At 47.8% G+C, this 12,554-nt stretch overlaps 1 protein-coding gene across 1 annotated transcript; it reads left to right on the top strand.

Moving 5' to 3' along the window:
- The first annotated feature begins 5,685 nt into the window (after nt 1-5,685).
- GPR135 (G protein-coupled receptor 135) lies at nt 5,686-7,599 on the top strand. Its single transcript, XM_044773675.2, has one exon. The coding sequence runs from the start codon at nt 5,817-5,819 to the stop codon at nt 7,311-7,313; it is 1,497 nt and encodes a 498-aa protein (XP_044629610.2). The 5' UTR covers nt 5,686-5,816; the 3' UTR covers nt 7,314-7,599.
- The last annotated feature ends 4,955 nt before the right edge of the window (nt 7,600-12,554 follow it).

The following is a 12,554-nucleotide window of genomic DNA, read 5'->3' as shown; positions in this document are numbered from 1 at the left end:
TCGGACCTGTTAAATAACTGTCCCAAGGTCACCTTAGAGGCCGTGACTCTAGGACCTCGGGCCCCGAGTCCAGTATTCCCTCCTGCACTTGTTCCAAGATCTGGTACCTTAACAAAACTCTTAGATTTCTTGAACATTAAAAAATAAATATTGCCTAAATCGCCCTAAATTCTAATCCAAACCAGAGCCAAATCCTTGCAATAATATTCATTCCATCTGCACTTCAGCCCGTCTCCCTTAGAGTCAAAAACAGTAGGGAAATTGACTCCTCTCGCCTCCACATGTCTAATCAGTCACAGAGCCCTATTTTCCCTTCTCAATACTGCCCACGTCTGTCCCTTCCCATCTGAGTAAGGGTCTTGCCTCATCAATTAACTCTTTCAAGCAACCTCCTTCCCCTCACTGGTTCCTCCTCTAAGTACTGAAATGTGCTCATCATAAACAAAGTGAAACAAACATTCCTTGTCCACCTTCCCTCTCTAGCTTGCTGTCACCCTGATTTGCTTGCCTTTGTAGTCAAGCGTCCAGATTCCTGACTCTGCTCACTGGGAACATTTTCTCGCCTCCCATTTGCTATTCAACTATTGCAATCTGGTTTCCAGCTCATGACTCATTGGAAACCATGCTTGACCTAACTGCCAGATCGAACGGTCACCCAAGGGTTTATACAAGCCATGGTGGACGCTGCTGCTTGCTCCTGGCAGGCAAGTATGGTGCATTTTAGAGCAGGAACCTCCACTCCCTTGGTGCTGAGTTCAGCCACAGAGCCACTCACTGAGTCTTTCCAGGCCATAGGTTAGTACCCAGTCCCCATTAGTACCCACCAGGTGCTGTAAATGTGTGGGCCCGAATCCATCTGGTCTGCACGTGAATTGCACAATGCTTTTTGCTCCAAGTCCTCTAGACTCCATAAGAATTGGGGTATCCTTCTTTTCAACCTTCAAAACTCGCAAGTTCCATACCATCCCTCCTTACGGCAGTGCGTATGAATTACCTGGGGATCTTAATCTGCAGTCTCATTTATTGGGTGTGGGATGGGGCAGTTCTGACAAGCTCTCAGGTGATGCTGATGCTGCTGGCAGGAGGACTGCAGTGTGATTAGCAAAACTTGTTAACCAATCTATTTTAATTACCTGCCTGGGCCCACGCTTAACAGGTGAGTCTCCTCTACCTGGCAACTTCTCTGAGCTCTGAAATACATGAAAGGCCTGTTAGGTCCCCACCTGGAGGAAAAGGAGAGCACTGACATCATCATTAGTGCAACTTTCCTGAGAAGAGGCTGAGACAATTACCTTGTCCTCTTTTCTGAAAAGCAAAACAAAACCAAAACCACAGGACAGCTGATTTCCCAGTTGGCCAAATATACCTCATTAAATATTTCACTCACCCACCTCGCTTTTCTCCCTCTACCTGCATTTTAATTTCTACTACTCACATTCCATCCATGGTTCTTTTCTGTCTTCACTCAATACCCTCTCCCTAAGTCATCACACTCATGCCTGTGGTTTTCTCCCTTGTAGACAGGCTGACATCTCCCAAATCTCTAAATCCTGAGAAGCAGAGCCATACTGCAGATCACTACTTAGTGGACAAACCAAACTCATCTGCTTCCCAGAACGTGCCCCTCCTCCTGCATGCCCTCACTTGGTTAATGGTACCACCATCCATCGAGCCAAGAACTTGGGATTCATCCTTGGCTCCTTGTTCACAGCCTGCCATCCTATATGTTGATGCTCCTGAGGGGGATGTCTGTGGATTTGGCTGGCATCATTCCTTTCCCCTTCTCTTAACAACACTCTCCTTTTCCTTTGGGAAACTATCCATCGCCTGCATGGAACCTTGCTGGGAGCGCCAGGCAAGGGCTATGCCAATCAGACTCTCTCCCCCAGGACCTGAGAGAAATGACAAAGGTCTGAGAAATGGTTGAAGGCCACTTATTCTGATAGTGCCCTAAAGAGGTCACCCCCAGTTAGTTTCTGCTCTCTCTACCCACAGAGCTGCCCTGACTTCTCTTGTTCTTGGGGCTGGCTGTTAGGCTACCTTTTTGTAATTTGAACTCCTCCTGTCCTTCCAGTAAATTCTTTTGATTAAATGAGACAGTGCCCTCACTGTTTGTACCGCTTATATCCAAAGACCCTAAGCCATACACTACCTCCTTAAAATCTCTTCCTCACTGTAAATGCCCTAGTTCAGACTCTTTCATTTCTCCTCTGGGCCATTACAATCCCTTTTCTAAACTGGTCTCCCAGTTGCCAGATTCTCCCCCTACAGTCACTCAAAAAATATTTTTTTTTGTGTACCTAGTAGTTTTCCAGAGTGCTAAGTGCTCAGAATCTAATAAAAAGCCAAACAGACAAAGTCCTGGTCTTCACAGAGACTACAATGAGAGGCAGGCAATACTTTACCAAAAAAGATAATTACAGGGGCCAGCCCTGTGGCCTGAGCGGTTAAGTTCACGCGCTCCGCTTTGGCGGCCCAGGGTTTTGCCAGTTCAGATCCTGGGCTTGAACACGGCACCGCTTGTCAGGCCACGCTGAGGTGGCATCCCCCATAGCAGAGCCAGAAAGACCTACAACTAGAATATGCAACTATGTACTGGGGGGCTTCAGGGAGAAAGAAAAGAAAAGAAAAAAAAAAGAAGATTGGCAACAGATGTTAGCTCAGGTGCCAATCTTAAAAAAAAGAAAAAATCAATTACAGACTGGTTCTGTGCAACAAGCCAAGGAAGGCTTCCCTCGAGAGACTAACGTTCACGCAGACACGGGGATTCGAGGGAACTGGGGGAAGCGGGGAATGAAGCTCTCAGGCAGAGGGGACAGCAAGTGCAAATGCTCTAAGATGGGGGTTTAAGGAACTCACAAAAGGCCAGTGTCACTAGAGGGGAGCAAAAAAGGAAAGTGGCCCCAAATGACCCTAGAAAGGAAGCAGATGTCATCTCATGCAGTGCCTTGTAGGAAAAATTAAGGATTGGGGTCCTTATCATAAATTCAACAGAGAAAGCCATTAGAGGAGTTTAAATAAGTGAATGGAATGATCGAATTTATTTTAAAAGAGCATTCTGCCTCCAGGGGGGAATAGGGGGTGGATGTGGGGAGACCAGTTAGGAGGTGACAGGAGTAGTCCAAAGAAGAGAGGGCGAGAGCTAAGATTCAGGTGGACGACAAAGTGATGGAGGAAGTGAGTGGATACAAAGATATTTAACAAGTAGAACCCCCAGGATGTCTCAACGGATTGGACATGGGCTGGTGGTGAGGAAGAGGAATTTATGTAGAAAGAATCCTAAGTTTTTGGCTTGTAAGCTAGATGGAAGATGGTGCCATTTTCTGAGACAGAAAATATTGAGGACCAAGGTTTTTAGGAAAAGTGGAGGGAAGATCATGAATTCCATTTTGGTTACGTTGAGTTTGAGGTGTTTTTCACACCAAGAAGAAATGCCAAGTAGCAAGATATATAGTTTGAGGCTGGAGATATAATTTGGAGTTATGAATATATAGGTAGTTTTCAAAGCTCCAGGTGTTAGTGAGATGAGAGAGGAAGTCCGGAGGAGGCGAGGACTAAGCCTTGATGGACTCTGGCATTTAAAGGCAGGTAGAAGATAACCTGGCAGAAGACACTGAGGCAAACAAGCAAGGAAGAACACCAGGAGAGCGTGAGGTCACTCTTATCTTTCTGAATCGCACCAGATCATCACCCTGCCTTGCTTAAACCCCTTCAAGGGCTAATGTCATTACCCCATCTTCCCCTGACGAAGTTCAATCTCCATAACACAGCATGCCAGTCCTCTCTGAGAGAGCCCCAATCAACTTTTACCATTTATTTCCCTTTCACTCCCTACCCTGTACCGTAGAATACAGACACTTCTCACCGATACACGAGAGTCAAGTACTTAGATGCTAACCTTTAGACTTTGCACATGCAACAAATATCCTTCCTTTTCTTCTTTTTTTGGAGAGTCCAATGTCAGCTCTTGTGAGAAATCTTCATCAGCTACCCTAGGAAAAGTTAGTTACCTCCATAGAATTTCATTCAATATTTTTTAACAACACTTATGACATTGCAATATATTTGTGTTTGCCTAAAACTGTAAGGTTCTTTGAGCTGGAATCCTCTGTTGTTTTTGTTGTTTCTGAAAATCTAGCATGAGGAAGATTTGCTAAATAAATTAATCTACTATATATTTTTGTCTTAATTCAGTGGTTCTCAGCTGAGGTTGTTTCCCACTCCTACCCCCAGGGACATTTGGCAACCTCTGGAGACATTTTTCATTGTCACCACTGGCATCTCGTGGGTAGAGGCTAGGGATGCTGCTAACCATCCCACAATGCCTAGGGATGCTGCTAACCATCCACAATGCATAGGGTAGCCCCCACAGGAAAGATTTATCTGGCTCAAAATGTTATAGTGCTTAGTTTATCACTAAGTTAAATGAACTTCTATTTATGCTGTAAATGTCCAGTAGGATGCTTTTCCTCAGTGAAATAAGCACCCAACCACTAATATCATTGACTCTAAGACCTGCGAGTGTACTAGTCATTCTTTAGAGCAGTGTTTCCCACACTTGACTGTGCATCAGAATCACTTGCAGGGCATATGGCTGGGCCCCACCCCCAGAGTTTCAGATTCAGTAGATTTGGGGAAGGGCCTGAGAATCTGCATGTCTACAAGTTCCCAGGTCATGCTGATCCTGTTGGTCCAGGGCCCACGGTATGCAAACCACTGCTTTAGAGAACCTGAGGGTTTATCACACTTTCCTCCATTAGAGGCCATGCCCAGAAACTTGAGATGCAGCTTCCCTGGACAGCCAGGCCCTTCCTGTTCTAGTAGATTCCAGCCGGATACCTGGAGCTGCATCTGCCTGGCTGGCAGCACCTTAGACTCAAAATACACTACGTTCCAGAGAATTAATGAAGGCTGCCAGCAGCCTTCTCCCCCTACACACATAGGTGAGCCAATTATGGTCCTGAGGTCTTGGCCCTTGAAAACAAGGTGACGTCCTGCCTCCAAGATGCATATCCAGCTCCTCAGAGCACCTGTATCAGAATCACCTATTGGGTTTAGATTCATGGGCCCTCCCTCAGTAATCCTGGGAGTCGGCCAGTGAATCTGCCTTTTAACAAGCCCACACCAGCGGCTCTCAGTGTGGTCCTCGGACCAGCAACATCACCACCACCTGCGAACTTGTTAGAGAGGCAGATTCTCCGACAGGCCCCCAGACCTGAAACTCCGGGGTTGGGCCCAGTCACTTGTGTTTTAACAAGGCCCTAGGTGACTCTGTTGCACGCTCAAGTTTGCGAACACCTGGTTTAAATTATTCTGCCCCTCAAGCTTAAGCGATCGGAATTTGGACTATTTTTCACTTCAGGGTCTAGATTCCTTTCCTACCTGCATATGCCAGTAACACCCACAGCGAGCAAAGCGCCCCCCACAAAGGCCTCCCGTAGGGCCCTTGCGTCCAACAAGCGAGCTCTCGAGCGTGCGCACCTGGGGCAGGCGGGCCTTTCTGCGCGGGAGCCCCGCCCCGCTCTGGGGCCGGTGCGGGTCACGGAGGAGGCCTCCCCGAAGCGCAGCCCCGGGCTAGGTGACCTGGGGCAGAGGCGAGGGCGCTGTCCGGGCGTCCCGCCCCGCGCTCCTGCGTAAACACGCGGTTCCCTCGGCAACGCCTGGAACCCACGTCAAAGGCTTCGCGGGGTCCCAGGCTACGGCCACCCGCTCCGGCGAGCCCGACTGCCAGCAGCGCCCTCGCCCGGCCCGAGCCCCTGCAGCTGGCGGCCACCCCCGGAGCGGGATGAGCAGACCCGCCGCCGCGGCGGGGCCTGATGGAGGAGCCGCCGCCGCCCCGCCCGCCGATGAGCCCGGCCTGGCCGGGCAGCCCAGCCCCCGGCGCCCCCTCCCCGGCCGGCGGCCCTGGTGGCTCTTCGTCCACGGCGCCGGCGGCGGCCGTGCTCTCCTTCAGCACCGTGGCGACCGCGGCGGCCGCGGCGCTGGGGAACCAGAGCGACGGGAGCGGGGCCGGCAGCGTTGGCGCCCCGGCTGGCGGCGGCCCCGGAGGGCACGGGGCGGGGGCGGCGGCGGCGGGGAGGCCCCCGCTGGGCCCCGAAGCGGCGCCGCTGCTGTCGCATGGGGCGGCGGTGGCGGCCCAGGCGCTCGTCCTCCTGCTCATCTTCCTGCTGTCTAGTCTGGGCAACTGCGCCGTGATGGGGGTGATCGTGAAGCACCGGCAGCTCCGCACCGTCACCAACGCCTTCATCCTGTCCCTGTCCCTGTCGGACCTGCTCACGGCGCTGCTCTGCCTGCCCGTCGCCTTCCTGGACCTCTTCTCGCCGCCCGAGGGCTCGGCACACGCCGCCGCCGCCGCCGCGGGGCCCTGGCGCGGCTTCTGCGCCGCCAGCCGCTTCTTCAGCTCGTGCTTCGGCATCGTGTCCACGCTCAGCGTGGCCCTCATCTCGCTGGACCGCTACTGCGCCATCGTGCGGCCGCCCCGGGAGAAGATCGGGCGCCGCCGCGCGCTGCAGCTGCTGGCGGGCGCCTGGCTGGCGGCGCTGGGCTTCTCCCTGCCCTGGGAGCTGCTCCGCGCGCCCCGGGAGCCGCCGGCGGCGCAGAGCTTCCACGGCTGCCTGTACCGGACCTTCCCGGACCCTACGCAGCTGGGCGCGGCCTACAGCGTGGGGCTGGTGGTGGCCTGCTACCTGCTGCCCTTCCTGCTCATGTGCTTCTGCCACTACCACATCTGCAAGACCGTGCGCCTGTCGGACGTGCGCGTGCGGCCCGTGACCACCTACGCGCGCGTGCTGCGCTTCTTCAGCGAGGTGCGCACGGCCACCACCGTGCTCGTCATGATCATCTTCGTCATCTGCTGCTGGGGGCCCTACTGCTTCTTGGTGCTGCTGGCCGCAGCCCGGCAGGCCCAGGCCGCACAGGCCCCCTCGCTCCTCAACGTGGTGGCTGTCTGGCTGACCTGGGCCAATGGGGCCATCAACCCTGTCATCTATGCCATCCGCAACCCCAACATTTCGATGCTCCTAGGGCGCAACCGGGAAGAGGGCTACCGGACTAGGAATGTGGACGTTTTCCTGCCCAACCAGGGCTCGGGGCTGCAAGCCAGAAGCCGCAATCGCCTTCGAAACCGCTATGCCAACCGGCTTGGGGCCGGCAGCAGGATGTCCTCTTCCAACCCGGCCAGCGGGGGCGGAGGGGACGTAGCCATGTGGGCTCGCAAAAATCCAGTTGTACTTTTCTGCCGGGAGGGGCCGCCAGAGCCTGTAACAGCAGTGGCCAAACAGACTAAATCCGAAGCCGTGGATACCAGCCTCTGAGAAGGGTTGGAATGCCCCGCTTGTGAAGGCAAATTTTCACCCGCTTTGTTTAATGACACCGAATTCCGCGGAGAATCGTGTATTTCATAAAGCCAAACACCTAAAAAAGAGACAAAGGCGGAGGCTTGCCACTTCCTCTAACAACATACAGGACAATGTCTGCATCTTCAAAAGTGCCAAAAGGACTGTAAGATGCAAAAATTAAAACAATCTTAAACCACACAACCATGCATTGTGAACTGTAAGTGCCAAAAATGACAAAAATAAAAATCACAATTACTGAAAAGCTCATATTACTGGAATCACACTGTGAAACAAACAAAAAAAAATTATTTGAATGCAACCTGTACTTGGTCAAATACACTGTACATAGTGTTTTAGGAAAGAATGGAGACCCTGAGAATTGCTTGAAGCCCCTCTAAATCACCAGCATTCAGCAAAACTTCAGATTTCCAGAACTTGCCCCTCCGACACGTGCTGTGGGTGCTTAGGCTGGAAGGGGGTGATTCCTGGCCTTACAAGCCTTGGTGGCCCGCCCCCTCCCCCACAATAATCTTTGTGGGAAATTTAAAACTCATATCCCATTTAAAGACATTTTAGGATTTTGAAAAGGTGGCTTACTGCTATAAAACTCAGCCATCTGAAAGGCAAATAGAAGTATGAATGGAAAGAAATGTGGTTGTTTAGAAAAGTATTCCAAGATTGTACTTAAAAATGTCCCTCATCTTACCCCCAAAATTATCTGCCTAGGGAGCTTTGAGGCTTTGCTCTTACTCTAACCGGCTGCTCTGTTTCTAACGATCTGGGATGCCACTCGCAGAATGCTTTCAGATTTTTTAAAAAGAGAGCTTTCGTAGTAGAAAGTCTTTGTCTTTTGAGGTAAGCTGATTTTTGGACACGGCCAAAAATGTAATTTGAAGTCAAGTTGATTGACTCAGGTGAGTAATGCCACTTTTTTATATATAAAAAATGAGAGCTCTATAAAGTAAGAAGATTGGCTTTCCTATGTGGTTTTTAAATACTAAAGATGATTCTAAAGAGGAATTCTAGAAATATTTTGAGAAGTGGCTGCATTCTTGGAATAAGCATAGAGCTTTCCAAGAGGATTATCCTCTCCTGCATTTGGAAATTTGGGTTCATTTGTTTTTTTAAAACAATGGATTGTTGCTTTATGGACATGAGTTGCCTAAAATAATGTAGTGTTTATTGGAAAGAGAGAATGGGGTGGGATTATATGTAATAAGGTATTAATGACCTAAGCATAAAGTGAGAGAGGTGCTTCGATCAAGCTGGAAATATCTTCAGAAATGTGCAAAACAAAGATGCTTTTTAAAAAACATTTAAAAGCACGAGTTAGGATTTGTGTGTGTGAAATTTCTCACATTAAATCCCACTGTACACAGAATCATTTGCTCAGAATTTTATAAGATGTTTTTGTGTTTTCTTCCTCTTTCTTTCCTTGCCTCCATCTTGCCCCTCTTGTCTTCAATTTTTCACAGCCTTAAATGAATAAATACTTTAAACTAGATATGAAATTATATCAGCCATCATATAAAGATTCAATGTGAAATAGTCACCTTTTTCTTGTAAAGCATTTGAAGATGTTTATTGTACCTTAATTTTTGTGTAATAGTGGGTGTATGTCATTATTTTGTAAGGAAAGATGGAAATATATGATTCATGTCAGAGCTAGAGATGTTTTAATTTTTCTCCTCCTCCAAGCATTATCACAATCAGAAGTTAATAAATTATCTGTATATATCATTACACTCCCTGTGGTACAAAGTAGCTGAGGTAATCTCCTCTTGGTAGTGCTTATTATAAAACATGTACAGACAATGCAGCTCAATGAACATTGAACAGATAGCTGAAGTATTTGCCTGTTAAAAAAAAGTTGTGATTTTTTTGGCATTGTGAGAAAATGGAAGTCATGTCTGGAATTTAGAGAGAAAGATAAAGTTTTCCAGTTGTGAAAGGTGTCATAGAATAGGAATTTGGCAACTGTGAAAAAAGGCAGAGAAAGAGAGATCTTAGGGGAAGGAGGCGAGCGTATTGCAAAATAGGGTATTGCCTGTAAAGAAAGATTGCAGGAAGCTGTTTAATAAATAAACATGGCATGGAATGAACCTCCCTGGTGAGTGAAGAGAAATCCTGAGAGACTGGAAACAAGAAGATGGTGGCATGAAGGACTTTAAGGCAGAAAATCAATTCCTACCCTGACTCTTGGTAGGTAGCAGTAGGCAGTTTTAGGAAAGGGATGGCTTGGGGAAGAGACCATTCTGTTAGTGGCTCTAAGAGTTATGGTTGGCAAGAATGAGAGGGGAAAGAGGGAAAAGTGCTAATAAGTTACTGAACAATTTGCAGTGTTTGTTTTTTAATTTAAGGCTATACAACTAGTCAGTGCTAGAACTAGGATTTGAACCTCAGTCTTTCTGGACTCAGAGCCCTATCTTCCCTTCTCTGCCCTCTGTTGCCCCCACAAAGGTCAATGGATAGGGAAACTAAGGATAAGAAGTTGTGGTACTGCCACCGTCATCATCAGCATCACCACCACCACCACCATCATCATCATCTACATCATTATCATTGTCATCATCACCATCATAATCCTCATCTACTGTTTTTACTGCTCTATAGAGGGCAACTTCCTGGGTGCTAAGGCTACTGAAAGGTAGAAATCGCAGTACAGGGGGTACTATTATCATCACTCCCTCCATTTTACAGATGAGAAAACTGAGGCACAGAGGTGCTATGCAGTTTGCCTAAAGTCACACAGGAACTAAGTGCTAGACGTAAGATTCGTACCTAGCAGGTTGGTGCCAGAAGTCCTGTCTTAATCATGTACCGTACTGCCTTTCTAATTTGTAAACTGGAAGGGAAACCTAGAAAAGAGCCAGAGAAGGTAAAGATATTTATCAAAGGGATGAGAAAGTTGACATCATAAAATTTAAAAGCAAAGATTTGTTTAATTTGGAGAACAGCTACATAAGATGTGTGTTTTCAAAATACATGAAGAGATTCTGAGCAGTTATTCTCTGGTGTAATCCCAGCCCCAGATGACCCCGATCATCCCTCTTCTGCCTCCTGCTCCAGGGCAGCTGAGCACAGCTGGAGAAAGGATAGAGTCAGAGCAACAGTACCCTCTGCACCTAGAAGCCAGAGCCTCTTCTGCCCCCTCCATCCTGCCCAGCCGTTTGAAACTTTTTGCTCGTCAGCTCACTTTCTGCCCACTTTAGTGACTCTGCAAACTTTGCCCACTCAAACTTTTAACTAACCCTCCCCTCTGGAAAGATGACTTTTGCTCCTACTTCACCAAGAAAATAGAAGCCATCAGACGCATAATCCCTTCATATTTTAGCCACCAAACGTTACAAACTAAACTGGATTTATACCAGTCCTTGGCTCTGTCTTTCCAATAGTAAAGATGGTCCCTTCTTCAGCCTCAGGAATCTCATGCTATAAAGTATTTCCTTTCCCCGGTATGCTTAGCCCTTCCCATGGAACCAGATTCCTCCCATGAGCTCGTAAACTCTCACTTAAAAGAAAAAAAAAGCCTCTCCTATTCCTCCTCAGCTTTTCTCTCCCTCCGCTCCCTCCCTTCAGCTAAACTTGTCCCCAAAAAATTGCCTGCATTTTTGCAGCCTATCTAAATCCTAGTCCACAATTTTAATGATGCAAGAAAGTCATCATTTTTATGCAATTCAGTTTTCCCCCAATCCCCTATTCTGCCGGATGGTAGAAACGTAAGATGGCAGCATCTAGGTTCTAAGGGCTGACTTAGCACCAAGGTGTTGTTGAGCGTCAGTCTGCAGTGGTCATCCATCTGGACTGGCATCCACTGAGGCATCCAGCAATCTGCATCCAGTCACATCCACACCTTCTGCGTGATTATCCCCCACTCAGTCCAAGAGGACCCAGTTTTAACTTGAGACCACTTTAGAACTCCTCTTCGGACACAGAAAGATTATTACCCCATCTCAGTACCACGGAGGGGGCTGTGGCCACACCCATAACACTGGCTGTTTTTAAATTATTATAAAATATTTTTAATTATTTGATACTCTTTCATATTGTTGAGTCAATAAATCAAAATGACATATCAAGTATACATTAGGAGTTCCACTTATGGAATGGCAGTGAGGAGCTCTGAGGACCCACTACCCAGTAAAATAAGTATAACTGTTGAAAATTACCTAAAAAGCAACCATTCAAAGTCTCATGAAATTGTCCTAAGAGCATACAGCAAATGAAGAAACAACTAGTCAAGAAAGTCTACTCTAATTCGGTAAGAGCAGCAAGAGTCTGTGGCATTTGAATTATAACCTACTTCCTCTCTCTGCTCCTAGCCGTGACAGACTCCGCTTCAGGTGAGTACAGCTAAGAACACAGTGCTGCCTCTTTTCCCAGCTTCCAGTCAAGAACGATGGCATCTTCCTGGGAGGAGCAGGCCATGAGAAGTTCTCATCTTTCCAGCCTCATGTTGCAGAGGCTCAATTCCAGATGAGTGCAGCCAGGAGGTTGGGAGTTCTCTTCTTCCACCTAGCCCCCATTTGTAGGGCAGATGCTTGACCTCAGGTATGGCATGCTGGTAATACTGGGGCCATGATTGTCCTCACCCCAGCTCATTTATAGGATAGAGACTCCATGTTAGGAGAGACAAGCTGAGAAGGCCAGAGGCTACTGCCCCCACCCAGAGCCCTGCTCCTAAAGTAAGGTGTGACTCTGAAAGAAGCTGGCCACTCTCCCTGCCCCCAGCTTCAGAGCTGTGGCTCTGATATTTTGACCAGGGGTACAGACAGGTCTTTAAACAGAGAGTGCTGAGGCTCTTCCCAAAGCGATTAATTTTATTTGAAACAGAGTGTCGAGAAGTTCAAGGCTAAGGGCATCCTCAAGAATAATGGAGTTTTGGTGGTAAAAAATTAAGGCTGATAGCTTCATGAGAGATACAAGGTAAACCATTGGCCATCTAGTTTACCAGAGAAAATCAGGGAGAGGGAGCTATGAAGAACGTTTCCATATTATTGAGTTTTAAAAGTTCTTTGTATATTTTGGATAATAGTTCTTTATCCATTGCAAATATTTTCTCCCAGTTTGTGGTTTGTCTTCTCATTATCTTGACCTTTCAACATTTAAAAAAATAAAATACATGAATTTGACAGTTGATAAGCCTGTGATGAAAAGACAGACTCGTTCTTATCAATAGGAGTATGACTCCTCCCTAAGGAGCATTTTGGAAATTTG

The sequence above is a fragment of the Equus asinus genome, chromosome 7 (assembly GCF_041296235.1).
Source record: "Equus asinus isolate D_3611 breed Donkey chromosome 7, EquAss-T2T_v2, whole genome shotgun sequence".
NCBI lineage: Eukaryota > Metazoa > Chordata > Mammalia > Perissodactyla > Equidae > Equus > Equus asinus.
This window is presented reverse-complemented; position numbering and strand designations above follow the sequence as displayed.